Genomic DNA, 21,250 nt, shown 5'->3' with positions numbered 1-21,250 from the left:
TGCCTCTGCCTCCCGAGTGCTGGGATTAAAGGCGTGTGCCACCACGCCTGGCTATTCCAGCTTTTTAATCATTTCATGTAAGTAGTGAAAGTTCCCAGTGTTTTGCAGGGGAATTATGGGTTTATATCAATTCTTGTACATGAGTTAATGTATAAGTTTTATATCACCCTCAACTCCCCTCTATTTGGTGCCTTCTTTTATCTGGAAATACATCCTTAAGTAATTTTTCACAGTGACTGCATGGAAGAAATTTGGGGACATTGTTGAGACAGGATCTTATTTTGTAGTCCAAGTCTGGACTCAGACTCATTGTGTAAGCCATGCTGGCCTTGGGCTTGTGATTCTCTGGTCTCAGCCTCCCAGTGCAGACATTCACAGCATGCCTGGCGTGAGAATTATTTTGGGGACTTCATTTAATACTGTGATCACGGTTCAGAGAAATGCTACGGACCATTGGCTGGTTGTGAGCTAAGCCATTTTTAGTGACTGGCTGGTCCCATATCAGGCTCATGAGCTTAATCACTCTCACTGTTGAATAGCAGGTGACTGAGTAGCAGTGGATATGCATTTGCCATCTTTTTGACCTTTTCGGGGGAAACTTTGAATTAATTCCTCCAGACAACCCTGTACTCAATACATTCATGACTTACCTGTCATCATTTAAATTTAAAAAGTGTGTGCGCATGTGTGTGCTTGTACATGTGTATATGTGTGTCTGTCTATGGGTGTCCACATGTGTAGATGTGTATGAGTATCTGGGTTTCCACGTATGTATGTGAGCAGGTAAGTGTTTGAGAGTGTATGTGTGTATGCATGCGTGTGAGTGCATGTATGGGTGTGAGTGTCATGTGTGTCATGTGTGAGTGTCTGTCATGTGTGAGTGACATGCATGACTTTTCCAGAAAAGGACTGTAAAACAAACCTTCCAGTTTTCTTTTTCTATTTTCTTCATTCTTCTAATCTTTTCTTTCCAAATTATGAGTTTATAATTAATTAATCAAGGATATGAAAATTAACAAATGCTGTAGAAAATTAGCCAAGGCACAGTAGAATGAATGTCACATGTATAGTGTCTGTCTATTGATAGGCATGGCATCATTACGCTACAGGCATTCTCTGAAGCTAACCGGAAGCTCTGGCTGGAGGCCATGGACGGGAAAGAACCGGTAAGAGTGTGACGCCATATCTAATTTTTGTTTCACTCTAAAACTTACAAAGCACCTCTGCATTTCCTTTTTATGTGTATACAATATAACTGGAAGCATTAAAGTAACAAAGAAGAGAACGGCCTGTCCTGCTTTCCTGGTGTCTCCTCAGTCATTATCATGTAACTCCTTGTAATTAGTCTTTCAGGGAGATTACCTAGACCAATGTACAATTCTAAAATTACTTTAAAGCATTTACAGTCATGAATTTGGTTTCATGTCTTGCCTCATTTTATTAGGAATATGTGTGGGGTCATCCTGTGGTCTAGGCTTCTCTTTAAAGACCAGCAATTGACCAGAGCTGTGGTGGGAGCCATCCCCATGTGATGCACATCTTGTCTGTAATAGTCGTTTTGATGTCTCTGTGTAGTAGTTTACTCACAAACACCAGGGAGCTTTATGCAGGGAAGAGAGGAGCTACTCGTTGCTCTTTGCTTCCTTACTGAACACTGTTCTCGGGTCATAGAAGGAGAGCACATTGAAAAAAACAGATACCACTCCATCACTAGAGAAGATTCTACTGGTGGCAAAGACCCAGAGCAGTCCAAGTAATGCGTGAGTAACAGCACTAGCTAGCATGTTCTACGGACCCTGAGAGCCTCCCTCAAACCCTGTTCCTAGGTTACAGTCAGGTGTGCCAGGCACTGAGAGTCCATTTTAGACTCTAAAGTTTACAGTCTAAATTTTAAGCACTAAGTACACAAAGGTGTGATTTCAAGACTACAAAACTAGATAGTAAAAGGATTTGGCTCTATGTTATTTTCTTTTTTTTTACTGTGTTGTTGTTAGTGTCAGTCAATCAAAAATCAAAAATTTCAATCAGTGCTAGATTTTAAATTTCTGAAAAACTTTTAACAAATACCTAAGAAGTCCTGACCTAGAGCAGATTCAGGAATGGTTTGTGATGTCAGCAATGTCAACAAGACTGTGCCCACATGAAATAAGTTTGAGGAAGGAGCAAAGTCAGATGAATTTTATGGTGAGAGACACTTCCAGAAGAAGGTGCTATAAGCATGAGTTGGAAAAGAGAGTGAAATGCCCAAGTCAGATGGAGAAGGGCAGAACTTAGCTCAGGTTGGACCATCAAGGATATACCCATAGCAGGGGTCAGTAGATAAGCTGAGCAAATGGGAACACCCTGGAATCAGTCGGTGGACTGCCAGCCTAGGCCCTGGTCAGTTGGTGGACTGCCAGCCTAGTGCCTGGTCAGCTGGTGGCCTGCAAGCCTGGTCCCTGGATTTTTGTTTTTATGTAAGCATCACCTTGCCAATATTCTGGGTGGCCATAAATGGCAGTAACTAATTGATGTCCTTTCTTCTCTAGATTTACACGCTACCCGCCATAATTAGCAAGAAAGAAGAAAGTAAGTCATTTTTCCTCTCCCTTTAGAGCTTTTGCATGAACACTTCATAGATTTTGGACTAAGAGTTTTAAAGAAACAGAAATTTTTAATGAGAAACAAGCTTTTCTACATTCTGACTGACCCTGAAGAGTAAACCATAAATCAATGCAGTCACATTTCCTGACAGAAAAACAAGAAAGCCATAGAAAGAGCATGTGAGTTCTGAATATGATCCTTGCTGGTGTCATCCCCCTCAGCTTGGTCCATCCCTTCAAACACAACCTGAGGGAAAACCCTTAACTTCTAATTCCACACAGTATCATGAAAACAAACAGTAAGGACGACGGAGTGTTCTCAACAAGGCTGTGTTCAGAGACATGCCATAGAGCAGAGAATGAGGCTGTGGTGTTCTGGTGTAGCCAAAAGACCTGTACAGTCTGAGCAGGAAGAAGTCCCTTGCTTTGCTGTCACACTTGATTCAATACTTGCTCTCTGTGCTATAAGTAAAGCTGCGTAACTCATTAGAAAAGGAAAGTTTGGTCATTCTCAGGGCAAACCTCCATGTGAGAAATGAAACAAGAACCCCAGAAAAAACTGGCCAGGATATTGAACGTATGTCTATTTGGTTATGAAGAACATAATATGTTCTTCTGGAGACTATAAAACATCATTAATTATTTTATTTTTTGAAAGTATCTATCCTTATTTTTAAACAGATGCTGCCTAGTTGAAATGAGAATGGGACTTCTCCTCAAATGGGACCATTGAGATAGAACCTCACTAGGAAAATGCCATAATTTTGCCATCTGAACTCCTTTTTCAGGAAAACAAAATCATCTTTCTTGACTAGTAGTCATAGCTGAACACCTCTGTCTTGGCCCTTAACAAAGAAAAAGGCAATCAGTGTGTCAGAGTTTTTCTCTGCTGCCACCTTAAGCCTGTTGCTCCTCAGGTGGCAAATTTTGTGGGGGACTTTAGCAGGTTCTTCACCCCTGGATCTAGATGAAGTAGCAATTCTGTAAGCCAAAGTATTTAATTCCACATCCTCCTGTGTGGTCCTTTCTATATTTTTCTGCTTTACTCCTGGGTGGATAACAGGGATGTATCTCAGTGGATGTTTGTGTGGGATATACACTCTTAAAGTTCCTGAAGGGCTTTAACATTTAACCATTGTCTAGATGACTTTCTTCATGTGTGCCTTGGCATGTGGTCTTCCTAGTGTGAAACAGACATTAACCTTTCTCTTCATATTCTAAACAGCTGCTGTCAGTGCACAGTCTTCCTCCTGAGCCTTGCTTGAATAGTTTGTCACTGGGATTTTCCAGGTGTCCTAGGTAGCTTGGGCCATCATTTTACCCTCCCACAGGGACAAAGCTCTGTATGTTCAAAGGTCAAATGCAGTTTTACTCCCACCAAAGAGAGTTCTAGCTTACACATGTTACATGGGTCCTTTAGAAAGAAGAGAAAGGTCCTGAGGGTATCTCAAGATAAATGTGTTCTTGTCTCCTTTTTCCCTCTAAAAACACATATGGCATGATGTTGGATATCTGTACGTTTTAGTCAGATTGCCAGATTAGAAATGTGAGTGAGAGATTAAAGACAAGCATTGCTTTTTCCTGGCAGCCCCAGGGAGGTGCAGTGAGACCACCAGGGTCACACGGAGGAAGGGAGAGCTGGGTTTTGAGTCAGGAGGCAGTTGAAAGAACAAAACCTCTTTAGCTGCAAAAAGCAGTTCTTGTCCTCACTGCTGTTGGAACTCTGTCGAGATTCATAGCTTTTGTGATGCTAAACAGCCTCATGGAAACTTTAGTTGGATTTTAATAAAAGCTTTGGCCCTGAACAGTTTTCAACGGGGAAAAATGCTTATACTTAACTTTTGACTGAGTAACTCAACTTTATTAAGTAGTTTGTCTTCAGACCAGATGCCATTAGTACTGTAGGATTTCAGTGTCTGGGAATTTGGTGGCAGGTGGGCTCTCAGTATTCTTCTGGTCTTCGTCAAAACACGGAGAAGTAGGGGTGGGGCACAGAACAGTCTCCAGAGAGTTTATAGCTTGTTAGCTGATCCACTTTACCCCTCGAGGAAGCCATGGAAGAAGCTTGCTCAGTCTCAGGCATGGTGGAGAAAGGGGACCAAAGGAATAGCATTCGATTGCTCTTCTTGGCTGACTGTTCTGAAGTAGACATAGCCCCCATCCAGAACTTCATGTTTCTACCACGTAAGATGAGTTCCCTTTCTTTCTACCCCATGCCAAGAATACGTTGTCTTCTGCCATAGTAGAGCTAAGAGAAACACTCACTATCTGTGTGTGTGTAAGTGTGGGGACCCCCTTGCCATAGCATTGTGTGCAGCTCAGAGAACAACCTCTCTGTTGGTCCTTACTGTCTACTTTAATAACGACAAGGCCTCCTGTTTGCAGCTGAGCACACCAGGCTACCCAGCCCTGGGCTTCCAGGGGATCTCTTTTCTGTGACTCCCATCGATTGTCTGAGTGCTAGGAGGGCAGTTTCATCTCCCAAGTCTAACCTCACGTAGGTTCCTCAGGTTTAACTTCAAGCTTGCATGGTAAGAGCTTTACTCATGCCATCTCCCAGCTCATGCACACCCCTTTTAATGGTGTCATTTAACATATTAATGAAACTTTCCATGGCTGTCTTTTCTGTAATTAATAGTAAGTGGTTTCTATTTTTCAGCCATTAAAACCAACATCTTTAGTTGAATTTTTCTTAGCACTAATGAAAGCTATATAATAACCCTCTCATGACTTTAGAATATTGATCATTTTGCATCACACAAATGTCCTAAAATTTGATATTTCCCAAGGCTATATTTTACAGGTCAACTGGAGACAAACTATGTTAACCATATGCCCCCTTTTCTCCACCATATCAGTGAATGTTGAGCACTGTAGTGGAGGCATTGTTCAACAGACCTTTGGGAATGTGAACTGACATGAGATGATGCAAAGGGGGCATATTATTCTCATTAAGACTATGAATTTTGTTGGCTTGAATTTATTTTCTTGAGTCTGTGTTGTCACAGCAAAAATTGCTTAAATTACACATATTAAATGAGAGAAGGCCAGGCCAGGCTGTGGTGACAGCTGATTACTGATTGGCAGATCTCAGAGGCTTGCAGCAGCAAATGTTCTTATCTGGCTCATAGTGGATGTCCACAAAGGGCCTCAGTGATTTGGGAGTTCAGAGTGTAACCTCCTTCTGCATCACGCTGATCCTATGCCAATTGCAATAACCTTGGTCTCCTGGGAAGTGACAATAGAATCATTTTCATTCCATCGCATTGGATAGCATTGATTCTATAATGATAACTAGTCTTCAAGATTCTAAGAAATATGGTCTTCCTGGATGAGGGACAAAGCAGTGAACATATGTAAACAGTAGCTACAGTGTGCACAGTCTTTTCAGTTCAGTGTTGTATTGCATTTAATCCATGCGATTTATTGAAGCATAATGGAACATTTCTTAATCTTCTCAGCTGCCTCCTAGGATCACAAGGCTTCCCCCACTAAATGCTTGAGCTATGTCTATTCAAAGAAACAAAGCATTGCTCTGGCTTCAGTTTGCTCTGTTTTGTTTGTTTGTGTGTGTGTGTTTTAAGTAATATGACATTCTTTTTTAAACAAGGACACTGCTGGTTGACACTTCCTCAAGCTGTAGTTGTTTCAGACATACCCAAAGAATAAGGAAGGCCTGACGCATCCATATACACACAGGGGTTTACATTAAACTGCAGTCAGCAACAGGTGTGAGCACAAAGCCAACACCCCACATCACTTACTTTACTTAAAACATCATTTTTGTAGCTTTTAAAGTGTTTTTTTTTTAATTCATCCTTTAGCAGTCCTATAAGGTGAGATTTTTATACTAAGTTTGTAAAAGAGATTAAAACCATGTCAACTAACAAACATTTTATTCTCTTTTTACCAGTTTCATTATATGTTGTGTATGGGCAAGTCTCTGAATGCTTTTACATGACTCTGTATCTTTGTGTTTATATGTATTTTTGTTTGTTTTCTTTGTGTGTGTGTGTGTGTGTGTGTGTGTACCCATGCTTATGTGTGTGTACTTGTGGGCCAATGGGGTGGTCTAAGACTGGTGTCTGAAGTCATCTACCATTGTTCTTTCACATTATACACTGAGTGGAAGTCTCTCAGCAAAAACAAGAGCTCACCAAGGGCTAGCCTCACTAGCCCACTTAGCTGGGGGGCGGGGGGGGGGGGTCCTCTGTCTCTGCTTTCTGGGTTTGGAATTATGGCTGAGCTTCCATGTCCACCTAGGAGGGTATTTTTTGTTGTTGTTTTATTTTTTGTATTTTTGTGGCCTGCTGGGTATCTGAACGCTAGTTACCATGCTTATGTGGCAAGCACTTTTACCTACTGAGTCATCTCCCCAACTCCTAGTGACATGAGTTTTAATTGGAAGGGTACACATCATCTTCCTTTCTCATCTGGATTTGACTACATCTTCTGCTTTCCATCCTCTCACCTCGAAGGACCCTTTTGTTTCTGTTGTCTTTTATTGTCGCTGTTAGTTTTGGGTTTAACACAGTCTCACTGTGTAGCCCAAGCTGGCCTTAACCTCTGCATTCTCCATCCTACTCTGCTCTGTAGTGCTGGGATGACAGTTGTGTCTACCCATTGCCACTATTCACATCTTTTTTCTTTTTTTTGAATGAATGAATGCTTTTTCTTCTATTGGATAGTTTCTTTATTTACATTTCAAATATTTTCCCCTTTCCAGATCTCCCCTTCAGAAACCCCTTATCCCATCCTACCTCCCCCTGCCTCTATGAGGGTGCTTTCCCATACACCCACTCCCGTCCTCCTGCCCTGGCATTACCCTACACTAGGGCATCAAACACCCTCAGGAACAAGGGCCTCTCCTCACACTAATGTCCAACAAGGCTATCTTCTGCCATATATGTGACCAGCATCATTGGTAGCTCCATGTGTATTCTTTGGTTGTTGGTCCAGTCCCCAGGAGCTCCGGGGGGGCGGGGGGGGGGGCTCTGGATTGTTAACATTGTTGCTCCCTCTATGGGGCTGCAAACCCTCTCAGGTCCTTCAGTCTCTTCTCCAACTCCTCCATCTGGGATTCCTGTCCTCGTTCCAATCAATGGTTGGCTGCAAGCATCTGCCTCTGTATTTGTCAGGCTTTGGCAGAGTCTCTCAGGAAACAGCCATACCAGGCTCCCATCAGCAAGCACTTCCTGGTGTCCACAATAACATCTGGGTTTGGTGACTATATTTAGGATGGATCCCTACGTGGAGCACTCTCTGGATGGCCTTTCCTTCAGTCTCTGCTCCACACACTGTCTCCATATTTCCTCCTGTGAATATTTTGTTCACCCTTCTAAAAAGCACTAAAGAATGCACATTTTGGTCTTCCTTCTTCTTATACTACATATGGTCTGTGAATTGCATCTTGAGTATTCCTAACTATTGGGCTAATATCCACTTATTAGTGAGTATGTGTTATGTTTGTTTATTTGTGACTGAGTCACCTCACCCAGAATGATATTCTCAAGTTCCATCCACTTGCCTGCAAATTTAATGATGTCATTGTTTTTAATAACTGAGGAGTATTCCATTCTGTAAATGTACCACATTTTCTGTATCTGCTATTCTGTTGAAGGACACCTGGGTTGTTTCTAGCTTCTGGCTATTATAAATATGCCTGCTATGAATATAGTGGAGCATGTGTCCTTATTACATGTAGGGGCATTTTCTGGGTATATGCCGAGGAGTTGGATAGCTGGGTCCTCAGGTCCAGTTCTTTAAGGAACCGCCAGACTGATTTCCAGAGTGTTTGTACCAGCTTGCAATCCCACCAGCAATGGAGGAGTGTTTCTCTTAATCCACATCTTTGGCAGCATTTGCTGTCACCTGAGATTTTCATCTTAGCCATTCTGACTGGTGTGAGGAAGAATCTCAGGGTTGTTTTGATTTGCATTTCCCTGATGACTGAGGATATTGAACATTTCTTTAGGTGTCTTTCAGCCCTTCCAGTTTCCTCAGTTGAAAATTCTCTGGTTAGCTCTGTTCTCCAATTTTAATAGGGTTATTTGGTTCTCTGGAATCTAACTTCTTGAGTTCTTTTTATATATTGGATACTAACCCTCTATTGGAAGTAGGGTTGGTAAAGACCTTTTCCCAATCTGTTGGTTGCCATTATGTCGTATTGACAGTGTCCTTTGCTGTACAGAAGCTTTGCAATTTTATGAGGTGCCATTTGTCAATTCTTGATCTTAGAGCATAAGCCATTGGTGTTCTGTTCAGGAACTGTTCCCCTGTGCCCTTGTGTTTGAGACTTTTCCCCACTTTCTCTTTTATTAGATATAGTGGATCTGATTTTATGTGGAGTTCCTTGATCCACTTTGACTTGAGCTTTGTACAGGGAGATAAGAACGGATCAATTAGCATTCTTCTACATGTGGACAGCCAGTTGAACTAGTACCATTTGTTGAAAATGCTTTCTATTTTCCCCTGGATGGTTTTAGCTCCCTTGTCAAAGATCAAGAAAACATAGGTATGTGGGTTCATTTCTGGGTATTCAGTTGTATTCCATTGATCTGCCTGTCTGTCACTGTACCAGTACCATGCAGTTTTTATCACTATTGCTCTGTAGTACAGCTTGAAGGCAGGGATGGTGATTCCCCCAGAAGTTCTTTCATTGTTCAGAATAGTTTTCACTCTCCTGGGTTTTTTGTTATTCCAAATGAATTTGAGAATTGTTCTTTCTAACTCTATGTGGAATTGATTTGGAATTTTGATGGGGATTGCATTGAATATGTAGATTGCTTTCAGCAAGATGGCTATTTGTACTATATTAATCCTGCCAATCCACAAGCATGGGGGATTTTTCCATCTTCTGAGATCTCTTTGATTTCCTTCTTGTCATGGAGATCTTTCACTTGTTTAGTTAGAGTCACACCAAGATACTTTATAGTGTTTGTGACTATTGTGAAGGGTGTCATTTCCCTAACCTCTTTCTCGGACTGCTTATCATTTGAGTATAGGAAGGCTACTGATCTGTTTAAGTTAATTTTATATCCAGCTACTTTGCTGAAGTTGTTAATCAGCTGTACGAATTCTCTGGTAGAGTTTTTAGGGTCATTTAAGTATACTGTCATCTGCAAATAGTGTTATTTTGATTTCTTCCTTTCCAATTTGTATCCCTTTGACTTCCTTTTGTTGTCTAATTACTCTAGCTAGAACATCAAGTACTATATTGAATGGATAGGGAGAGAACAGGCAGCCTTTTCTAGTCCCTGATTTTAGTGGGATTGATTCAAGTTTCTCTCTATTTAGTTTGATGTTGTATACTGGTTTGCTATATATTGCTTTTACTATGTTTATGTATGGGCCTTAAATTTCTGACCTTTCTAAGACTTTTATCATGAAGGGGTGTTGGATTTTTTCAAATGATTTTTCAGCACCTAATGAATTGACCATGTATTTCTTTTCTTTGAGTTTGTTTATGTAGTGAATTACATTGATAGATTTCTGTATATTGAATTATCCCTCCATCCCTGTGATGAAGCCTACTTGATCATGATGAATGATCATTTTCATGTGCTCTTGGATTCGATTTGTGAGAATTTTATTGAGTGTTTTTGCACTGATATTCATAAGTGAAATTGGTCTAAAGTTCTCTTTCTTTGTTGTGTCTTTGTGAGGTTTTAGTATCAGAGTAACTGTGGCTTCACAGAAAGAATCAAGTAGTGTTCCTTCTGTTTCTATTTTGTGGAATAGTTTGAAGAGTATTGGTATTAGGTCTTTCTGGAAGGTTTAATAGAACTCTGCACTAAACTCATCTGGTCCTAGGCTTTTTTGTTTGTGATAATTTTGGTGACTGCTTTTATTTCTTTAGGGATTAAGGGACTGTTTAGATGATTTATCTGATCCTTATTTAAATTTGTTATTTGGTGTCTGTCTACAAAATTGTCCATTTCATCCAGATTTTCCAGGTGTTGAGTATAGGCTTTTGTAGTAGGATCTGATGATTTTTTTTTTAATTTCCCCAGTTTCTGTTATTATATCTCCCTTTTAATTTCTGATTTTGTTAATTTGGATATTGTCTCTATGCCTTCTGATTAGTCTGGCTAAGGGTTTATTTATCTTGTTGATTTTCTCAAACAACCAGCTCCTCCTTGTGTTGTTGATTCTTTGTATAGTTCTTTTTGTTTCTACATGGTTGATTTCAGCCCTGTGTTTACTTATTTCCTGCCTACTCCTCTTGGGTGTATTTGCTTAGTTTTGTTCTAGAGTTTTCAGGTGTGCTGTTAAGCTCCTAGTGTATGCTCTCTGCAGTTTCTTTTTGGAGGCACTCAGAGTTATGAGTTCTTATCTTAGCACTGCTTTGATTGTGTCCCATAAGTTTGAGTATGTTGTGCTTTGGTTTTCATTAAACTCTTAAAAGTCTTTAATTTCTTTCTTTATTTCTTCCTGGACCAAGTTATTGAGTAGAGTGTTCTTCAGCTTCTACGTGTATGTGTGCTTCCTGGTGTTTTGTTGCTATTGAAGACCAACCTTAATCCATAGTGATCTGATAGGAGGCATGGGATTATTTCAGTCTTCTTATATCTGTTGAGGTCAATTTTGGAGAGGGTGAGGTGCTGAGAAGAAGGTATATTCTTTTGTTTTAGGATGAAATGTTCTATTGATATCTGTTAAACCCATTTGGTCCATAATTTCTGTTAGTTTCACTGTTTCTTTGTTTAGTTTGTATTTCCATGATGTGTCCATTGATGGGAGTGGGCTATTGAAGTCTCCCACTGTTGTTGTGTGTGGTGCATTGTATGCTTTGAGCTTTATTAAAGTTTCTTTTATGAATGTGGGTGCCCTTGCATTTGAAGCATAGATGTTCAGAATTGAGAGTTCTTCTTGGTAGATTTTTTTTCCTTTGATGAGTATGAAGTGTCCTTCCTTATCTTTTTAAAAGGGATTTTTGTGTTTTCCCTTTAAGGGGTTCTACCTTTTTACCCGTGTTCTCTTGTATTTTTTTAAGGGAGTTATTTATGTCCTTCTTAAAGTCTTCTATAATCATCCTGTGATGTGACTTTAAATCAGAGCCTTGCTTTTCTGGTGTATTGGGGTAACCAGGGCTCATTGTGGTGGGAGAATTGGGTTCTGATGATGCCAAGTATCCTTGGTTTCTGTTGCTTATGTTCTTGTCCTTGCCTTTCACCATCTGGTTATCCCTGATTACCTAGTCTTGCTGTTTCTTACTGTGGTTTTTCTCTCCTACAAGCTTCTGTGTCAGTACTCCTGGGAAACTCTCAGTGTGGAATTTAGGTATGGAGAGCTGTGGCTACATGGTCAGCTCTTGGGTGCAGACAGAAACCAGCAGCATCCTGTCCCCAGCTGTTCCTGTGTTTTGATGGCTCTGGGAGGGTCCGTCTTGGACCAGGAATTTGAAGAGAAGTTGTAGTCTTACCTGTGCTTGCAGGTGTGGAGATACTCCTGGGAGACCAGCTCTCTCCTAACACTATTTATATATGGAGTCCTATGGCACAGGATCAGCTCCGGGCACAGATGGAAACCAGAAGGCCCACTTTTTCCATCTTATACGTGAAGGATCTCATCTGTAAAAGTCAATAGGCATGCTCTAAGACACACAGAATCATATCCGGACTTGGATGAGGCTGCAGGGTTGGTTGCCTGTCTGTATTCAATGTTGGCTGTTGTCTCAGCTCCATGGAGTTAGCTCTTTGAGGTAAAGTCCAAACAGTTCAAGGCAACAAACAAAAATGCTTGGTTGCTATTGCCAACACTGTTTTGATTTTTCTCCACACCCTGAATTAATAATGATCATGCATTATAGTCAAAGAACTCTAACATATTTTTGCTATGTAAGGCAGCTGCTTTCAGTGTATTAGAATAGACTAGGACATTATTTCCAAATTACAGTCTGCATTTGAAAGATAGCCTGTCTATTGCTTATTTAACTCAAAATGAACATGTAACAAAACAACTCTATTTTACATTATACTGTTTTCTTGGTTCTATGTGTTATAGGTTAGTTTTATTGAAACAGTTTGGAAATGATTTCTTCCTCCTATACAGTTTCATTGACAAGATGAACAATGTGCTCAGTTACCCAAATTTTAAGTTAAAATTAAAACCATTTTAAAATTGGAAGGGTTTAAATTTTAATGGTTTGAATTATTCTTATTTATTACTATTTTAGCATACTAAAAAATTGCATGCCTCACACATGATGAAAATTATAACAATATAAAGACTTTTCAAGTTTTCCTCTTACTTGGCATTTTTAAATGTTTTCCTTTATGTAATTAATCTAGTTTAGTTTTGCCTTCACAGCTTATATATTTATTACATGATTGATATTGAGTGATGGCTGTAGTTGGTGGACACATGCTGTAGTGGCTTTTGTGTGGAGCTCAGAGGACAACTTGCAAGAGTTGATTCTCTGTTTCTTCTTTGTGGGTCTCAGAGATCAAATTCTGGTCATAATGTCTGGCAGCAAGTGCCTCTGACCACGGAACCATCTTCCCAACCCTAAGCTTGATTTAAAGAAAGTCTAGCACAGAGTGAAAATTATTTGCTATTTTCTACGTGAAGACCAGGGGTAGAGGAGGTCCAGGCCATGGACTCAGGTTGTGCATGTGTACTCACAAGTCCTGCAGGAAGACTGAGTAGATCTGGGTTACTCTGAGTATAAAGAATAACTTAAAGAGAAGCAAGCTTGAAACCCAGACCCTAAATGGAAAGAGAGCACTAGAGTTTTCAGCAAGCTGATGAATTATGCTTAGGGCCTCACAATGCTGTAGTGGCCTCATGGGGGAAGAATAAATACCCGAAAGGCCTTTCTCTTACTTTTCATTCTTCTGGATGTGGGGGATGCTGCCTCAGGAAAAGTGGAGGGCCTCAACACCACATCGAGGGGTCTGTGCTTCCTACTATGCAGCTTCATGAAGTAACTGAGTGGGAGACTCCCTGATGAATTAAGATATTTGATGAATGCAGTAGCAACCACCATGCTGGTAAACCTTGAGGTCTCCAGCTGAAGTGGGGAAGGCAAACTCCACATCAGATCTTAATTAGGCTTTTCTCATTTGCAGTGTACTTAAATGAAGCAGGGTTCAACTTTGTGAGAAAATGCATTCAAGCTGTAGAAATGAGAGGTGAGTTTGGGGCTGGGTACACGGCTATCCCCATATGTATGAATCCATCTCCCACCCAACCTCCTCAGTTAGTGGTAGTGAGCTTTGGGGCATGAACAGGAAAATAATATTGAGAATGCTATAGATTTAAACTATGCTAGCTATATTTTTAATTGAACAATATGTTTTTAAAGATTAATTTATTTTATTTTATATGTATATGTGAGTGCCTGAATGTATTTATGTATACTGTGTGAATGCCTGGTGTCTGAAGAGGCCAAAAAAAAAAAAAAAAAAAAAAAAAAAGGACATCAGATCACTTGAAACTTGAGTTATGGATGGTTGAAAGCTATTTTTATGGGTGCTGGGAAAACAACCTGGCTCCTGTAAGAATAGGCAGTGCTCTCCACTGAGGCCTCTCTCCAACCTCTTCACTATTTCTCTCAGACCTTTGTCAAACATGTTACCATGTTTACTTCTTGCTGAAGAGCAAACTATCATTGGAAGCTTTTTCAAGTTTGTCAAATACTAGAGGTCAGATCTTAGGAGGACTGTACCACTTGCCTTACATTCTCTGTGACTTGAAAGACTGTTTTATTCTTCCGATCTTTCAACTTTCCCTCTGGGAATAAATCATGACCTCGTGATACTGTTTCTCCTTTTACTTTTACTACTTTTACTTCCTGAGACACTTGCTTAAAGCAAAAGTCCTGCTGTGCTTCAGAGTTCTTTGAACTTGCATTCACAGTTTTCCTACGTGTACCTTTTTTTAAGGGGTGGAGTAGAATTCTTGGATTCTCTCAATCTTCTCCCTTGCTTTTGAAATAAAGATGTACTTGACATGGGACTATTGAATGCAGAGCACTCTTTAACACAGAGGAAATAGATGGGAAATATTGGTCTTCTATCTTTGATGCATTTTTATGTTCAAAGAGTGGTAAATAGGCGGCTTTATTTCAAGACTTTGAAGGTCTCAAAACACATAAATCACTGTTGAGTGTCTGCTCTCAGATGTCGGTGCTAAATGGGTGCTTTCAGGGTAAGATGCCTAATAATCCACAGCAAAACTGGGTGAATGCCTTTCAGATTCTGCATGGGCATGTTTGTCTGGGATTTTTAGGCTCTGTGCTAGACTCAGTCCTTAAGTCATTTTCTTGTAAATTTCTTCCTACTAGGCATCACCATCTTGGGCCTGTACCGAATAGGAGGAGTGAACTCCAAGGTCCAGAAACTCATGAACACCACATTTTGTAAGTTTTAGAGGAAGGAGGGGTGCCATTGATTTTGGATATTTGTACAGGTAATCCAACTCAGGTCTCTCTGAGACATAGATGGTTTCTTATCTTTGTCAATTCTTACATCATACTGAAAGTTAACTTTCTAAAGTTTGCTTCAAATGTGTGGGTCCTGCCACCTGAACCCAAGACCATGGATGTAAGAACTCACATTTTACCAGTCTGCTAAAACACTAGTCCTTTTATTCAGTTTTAAATGTTGCACTGTAACAGATGGCATTTATAGTTCTAGACTGTTTCTTAGCTTGGAATCCCACTCCACCATTTAAAAGCTTTCTTCTATTGTGTAATTTGCTTAGTTTCTCTGTGTCTTCATTTTCAAGTCGAGGGTGATAATACTACCTGCTTCTTCAGATATTTGAGGATTGAATTAATGTTGCCCCATGCTAAGCACTTAGAAGCATGTCCTGTCCTGTTCTCATTATCAAGAAACTGATTCAAGAGACAATAATGCTACATGGTATCTTTTAGTGTAAGAAACAGAGTGAGTTTCCAATCAGATGACAAATACAACTTTCCAGTAGTGAACTCTACTGGAGTATAGTTTCCTGCGCTCTACTGGAGTCCTAAGAACTGAACCTCTCATCCTTCAACCGACTTGAATTGGTATATGTTCTTGTCATGTCACAGGGAATATTTTGAATTGCAGTTTAAACATTTCAATTTTTATTCTTTACAGCTCCCAAGTCCCCTCCTGATATGGACATTGATATTGAGCTGTGGGACAATAAGACTATAACGAGTGGGCTGAAAAACTACCTCAGGTGAGGACGGTTTAGTACTGGGGATTCTGGCCACGAATGCTCTCCTCTTCCTTGGGAAGGAACCACGTGATTACATGGCATCCATGTGCATGGGCTTCACTCCCCAGGCCAAAGCGTTTCCATGAGGGGAAGCAACATCAATGGCATTTACACATTTAGGAATGCTTTTTCCAACAGTATCTTAAAAAACTGCAGTATTTTGTGCATCCCAAGTTAGTCTTGTTGTTGCTTTAAATATTTCAGGCTTTGTGTGTGTTTTAAAATATATTCAAATGAGTTTTTCTAAAGTTATAGCACCTTTTTGTTGTTTTGTTTTTGTTTAGTTTTGAGACAGGGTCTCTTGTAGCCCTGACTATCCTTCAACTTACCACATGTCTGAGAATGGCTGTGAGCTTGTGATCCACCTGTCTCTACCTCAACAGTGCTAGGATTGCAGATGTATACTGCCATACCTGGGTTACATTGTACTAGGGACCCATTCAGGGTGTTGCGCATGCTAGGCCAGCATCCACCATCAGACCTACATGCTAAGTGTAGCATCCCTTTTCACACACTTGTGGTAAGAGTGCTCAGGGCAAGTGGCTGTCTGAGGTCTGTAGTTTAGCTCTGTCTGGAGCCCCTTTCTAGGACTTTCTCATACTACATAACCAGTCAGTTATTTCTGTTAGTCATTGTATTATCTTTGGTTGGCTAAAAACAATCACAGAGTTTGTAAAAGATGACCTGGAAATGTAGGAAGACAAAGGTTTCTATAGTTCTAGCTGTTCTTTGGTTTTCTGTTGTAGGTGCCTTGCTGAACCATTAATGACTTACAAATTGCACAAGGATTTCATCATTGCTGTCAGTAAGTACACTTGCTCCTGAAGCCTACTACTTTAGTGCCTATTACTTAAACACGCACATTGAACTCTCCTAGACATTTTTCATATTTTTTAAAAAATATTGACAATGTGGCATATTATAGCCAATAAAAATTACACAGTAAACTAAATATTTTGTTCTTTAATAAGACAAACTATGTACACTCCCAAAATCTGTTGTTATTGAGGTGACAGTCTTATATGATTTGAAAAGGCTGAAAGAAATTCTAATTTCTTATTTGAGTGACAAAAACATATTTTCTATGATAGGAAATTTTTTGGGGGGTTTTGAGACAGAGTTTCTCTGTGTACCTTTAGTAGTCCTGGAAAACTCTCTGTAGACCAGCTGGCCTCAAATTCAGAACTCAGAGATCCACCTGCTTCTGCCCACTAAGTGCTGGGATCAAAGACATGTACCACCACCACCTGGCTGACAGAAAAGTTTTAAATTATATTAATTTTTACTTATGTGGAATGCCTTCATGAATGTATTTGTATCATATGTATGCCCTTGAGGTCCAGAAAGCATTGGATCCTTTGGGATTTGAGATACAGGCAGTTATGAGTTTTCTGATATGGGTACTGGTAACTAAACCCAGGCCCTTTGCAAGAGCAGTAAGTGTCCATAACCACTGAACCACCTCTCCATCCTCGTGACAGCAGCTGTGTGGTTATAAGCATGATCTCAAGTCTATGAAGGTCCAGAGACTGCCCCACCTGGGGATTCATCCCATATACAGTCACTAAACCTAGATACTACTGTGGATGCCAATAAGTGCTTGCTACCAAGAGCCTGATATGGTTGTCTCCTGAGAGGCTCTGCCAGTGCCAAACAAATACAGAGGTGTATACTCTCAGCCAACCATTGGACTGAGCACAGGGTCCCCAATGGAGGAGGTAGAGAAAGGACCCAAGAAGGTGAAGGGGTTTGCAACCCCATAGGAGGAACAACAATATGAACCAACCAGGACCCCCAGAGCTCCCAGAGTCTAGACCAGAGAGTACACATGGAGGGACCCATGGCTCCAGCCACATATGTAGCAAAGGATGACCTTGTCAGTCATCAGTGGGAGGAGGGGCCCTTGGTACTGTGAAGGCTTGATGTCCTAGTGTAGGGGAATGCCAGGACCAGGAAGCAGGAGAGGGTAGGTTGATGAGCAGGGGGAGGGGGAAGGGGATAGGGGTTTTCAGAGGGGAAACCGGGAAAGGAGATAACATTTGAAATGTAAATAAAGAAAGTATCTAATTAAAAATTAAAATAATAAAATAAAAATAAACAAGTGTATGAAGGTAGTTATGTTAGTATTTATACTAACAGACTATATTCCTAAGCCTGAAAAAACAGGTCAAACATTATGAGCCAGTACAAATCTTGAATAAATTCCCTTTCCCTAAAGTTACTTGCTATATTCCCAGATTCTCGTCATTTATTTATGTCACTGAGAGCCATACTGTTACATTAGTGGATTTCATTGGAAAATCAGGAGTTGAAAGCTCAGAGACATAAGCATGTAACCTAAGGAGTTAGGTATATGTACTTCACAGCTATTGGAACCAGACTACCAGCTTGGCATCTGATTGATCACCACAGTGTAAATTTAGTGACCTAAGTGACCTACACCTGTAACACTGAGGTGCCATTTCATTGTTAGAAGTGTATGAGGTATGACTGTAATTTAAGAGTATTCTTCATTCTTCACAGTCAAGAAAACCAAAAACACAAACAAATCATCCAATCAGCTTCCTTCATTTCCACCAAGCTTTGAAATGCTTCAAAAGTGCTACCTGCCAATAAAACCTTCAGGAAACACAGGTCACTTGGATTTAAGTTCAGCAATCATGGCTGGCCATATGCTAGCACAACACCTTTCTAAAGTTTTCCCCAAATGTTCTCCATTCAACATGGTCTTCATGTGAATACAGCTTTGCAAAATGAATAAGGCCCAAGGAATATGATCTCATTTTGTTGATGAGCCAGTCAGGACCTGGAGTAGATAAATGACTTCTCTAAGACGCTAGCATATCGTACCAGCCAGAGCTATAAGTTAGGCCCTGTTGTTCTTTTTGGTTTTAGACTCTTAATCCAGGGATTTTACTTTGTGATATTTGAGCCACTGTGTTAATACAAGTTTTTGGTGGGAAGTTTTCTTTACTTCCATCTTTGGAAAACATTACCTAGAACCTGATATTTAAAATATATATTTTAGGCAGATGAGTTCATCTTTGGTCTTAGGCAAGGGTTTGCTATGTGTTAAGTCAATTGTTGAGTGGATTTTAGACTAGTTAGAATCAAGTTTCTTGTACCAAATTTCAGTAAAAAGGGAAACATGACTGAAATTCTAGGAATATTCAGAACTCACAGGGAGAGAGGGTTAGATGAATCAAGCATTTGTGAGTTGGGCAGTGATGTTTTTCTCTTAATCTTATATTTGGTTGTTGGATTGTTTGATTTAGTTGGAAAATGGGGCTTCTTTCTCTCTCTCTTTCTTTGTTTCTTCCTTTCTTTTTCTTTTTCTCTTTCTTTCTTTCTCTTTTTTCTTTTTTTTTTTTTTAGATAGGATCTCACAGTGTAGCAATCTAACCTGGTAATCATTCCCAGCATTGAAACTGGGGTCATTTTTCTCCTTCCAGATCTTAAAAGCTAGTATTAACAGTTATCGCTCCTCCTCACTCTGTGAGATATCTCTGTTCATTGCATTTACAGTCCATTCTCTTTGCCTATGCAGTCATATTTTCTTAGGTGCCTTTGCTTACTCTGGCCTTGGTTCTAAATGCTCTTACCTTCATATGTATGCAGATATTTCAGAGTCTTGGCATTCTACCACCTTAGAGAGTCCTCAGAATTAGCTTTACCTAGGTGCTTTCTTCCTGTTTCCACACAGTTGTGTCTAGGTGACATGGTGATATAACATAGAGTTTGAGAAAAATCTCGAAAGGCTGGACACTTATGCCCAAACTTGTTACCGACATTGAGGGATGTCAGCTGTTTTTAAAATGTTACAGGAACTCAGGCTTTAGTCTGGCAGCACAGGTCTTGCTAAGGTGACATCTCAAGTTTCAGCTGTCCTAATGTTACTGTGAGCTCACTGTTTTCTGTTTCTATAATGTCCACACTTCAGAAATGTCACTCACTGTCTTATGCTGTGAAGAGGCACTGTGACCATGGCAAGTTTTAAAAAGGAAAACATTTAATTGGGGCTGGCTTACAGTTCAGACTTTCAGTTTATTACCATCATAATAGGAAACATGTTAGCATATATGCAGACATGGTGCTGGAGAAGTAGCTGAGAGTTTTTCATCTAGATAGGCAGGCAGCAAGAAGAGAGAATGACATTGGGCCTGGCTTGAGCATGTGACACCTCAAAACCCACCCTTAATGTCATACTTCCTCCAATAAGACCACACCTACTCCAACAAGGCTGTCTCTCCTAATTGCACCATTCCCTATGAACTGGTGGGAGCCATTTTCATTCAAATCATCACAGTCACACTGAATTTTCCCTTTGACTATGAACTAAAGAAAGGAGCTCTGGCTCCCTCTGGTCATGCAGGGTTAGAGCTCTAGTATGTTTCTATGTAGGAATGTGAATTATATCAACTAACACACTGGGCAGTCTACACCAGTATCCACACACATCCATGTATGTATATTATAGTTATGAAGGTATTATTGTTAAACTCAAGTCGGCAGTGCCTTAGGCTGGAACAATATAGTTTAGTGATGAGGAACAAGTCACAAAACATTGCAGTTTGGTTTTTGTACTTCTTAACATTACAACCATGGACAAGCTCACTCAACATTTCTTAGCTTTAAACATGTGTTAATAGCAACACGTGAAGCAACGCTTTAAGGCACGAATGGCAGGACTGGATGTGATGTTCACTTGACTAATTTTTTTTTGTTTTGCTTTGTTTTGTTTTGTTTGGTTTGTTTTTTTTTGTTTGTTTGTTTGTTTTGTATAGCCCTGGCTGTCCTGGACTATGTAGACCAGGCTGGCCTCGAACTCAGAAATCCTCCTGCCTCTGCCTCCGGAGTGCTGGGATTAAAGGCGTGCACTATCCACCACAGGTTTGACCACAATTATATCTGTAACCTTTTTTACATAACAGAGTCAGACGACCAAAACTACAGGGTGGAGGCCGTCCATGCACTGGTACACAAATTGCCGGAGAAAAACAGAGAAATGCTGGACATCTTGATAAAACACCTTCTCAAGTAATTCTGTGACTCACAATGTTCTTTTAATGTCTTGTTAAGATAAGGTTGCTTATGTCTATTTTGAAATAAACAATGCTGTTATGTGTTTGCTGTTGTAATTGGACTCCCTTGAGTGAGCTTTAGAAAATGGTATGCAGTTTGTTTTTAAGATATGTGTTTGTCTTTTGTCAATATGGATGTCTCCAATATGCAGATAATTGTGTCCACTGTGACCATTAAACTAGTGATAAAACATTTCATATCAACTTGGAAATGTATGAAGGAATGTATGTTACTTTATAGTATTTCAAGTTCTTTTAGGTGTGTTAGAATAGTGAGCTTGAAGACCAGTGTTAGATATGACTGAGGTCAACAAGTTCCCACAGGTTATAGTAACTCTGCAGAGTATTCCTTGGGGTTCACAATTTTTCATAAAG

The 21,250-nt window shown here is 40.1% G+C and overlaps 1 protein-coding gene across 2 annotated transcripts in view; it reads left to right on the top strand.

Annotated features, from left to right (window-relative positions):
• The window catches only part of Arhgap42 (Rho GTPase activating protein 42), a 247,051-nt gene that overhangs the window by 209,190 nt on the left and 16,611 nt on the right, over positions 1–21,250 (top strand). For both annotated transcript variants that reach the window (XM_029481163.1, XM_021171512.2), the window contains 7 exons: positions 1,088–1,166; positions 2,529–2,568; positions 13,655–13,717; positions 14,872–14,946; positions 15,671–15,755; positions 16,541–16,599; positions 20,726–20,831. In XM_029481163.1, the coding sequence (XP_029337023.1) occupies positions 1,088–1,166; positions 2,529–2,568; positions 13,655–13,717; positions 14,872–14,946; positions 15,671–15,755; positions 16,541–16,599; positions 20,726–20,831 (507 nt within the window). The remainder of the gene's footprint in view (positions 1–1,087; positions 1,167–2,528; positions 2,569–13,654; positions 13,718–14,871; positions 14,947–15,670; positions 15,756–16,540; positions 16,600–20,725; positions 20,832–21,250) is intronic.

The sequence above is a fragment of the Mus caroli genome, chromosome 9 (assembly GCF_900094665.2).
Source record: "Mus caroli chromosome 9, CAROLI_EIJ_v1.1, whole genome shotgun sequence".
In the NCBI taxonomy this organism is placed as follows: Eukaryota; Metazoa; Chordata; class Mammalia; order Rodentia; family Muridae; genus Mus; species Mus caroli.
Note: the sequence above shows the minus strand (reverse complement) of the source record. Positions and strands in the feature narration are given on the sequence as shown.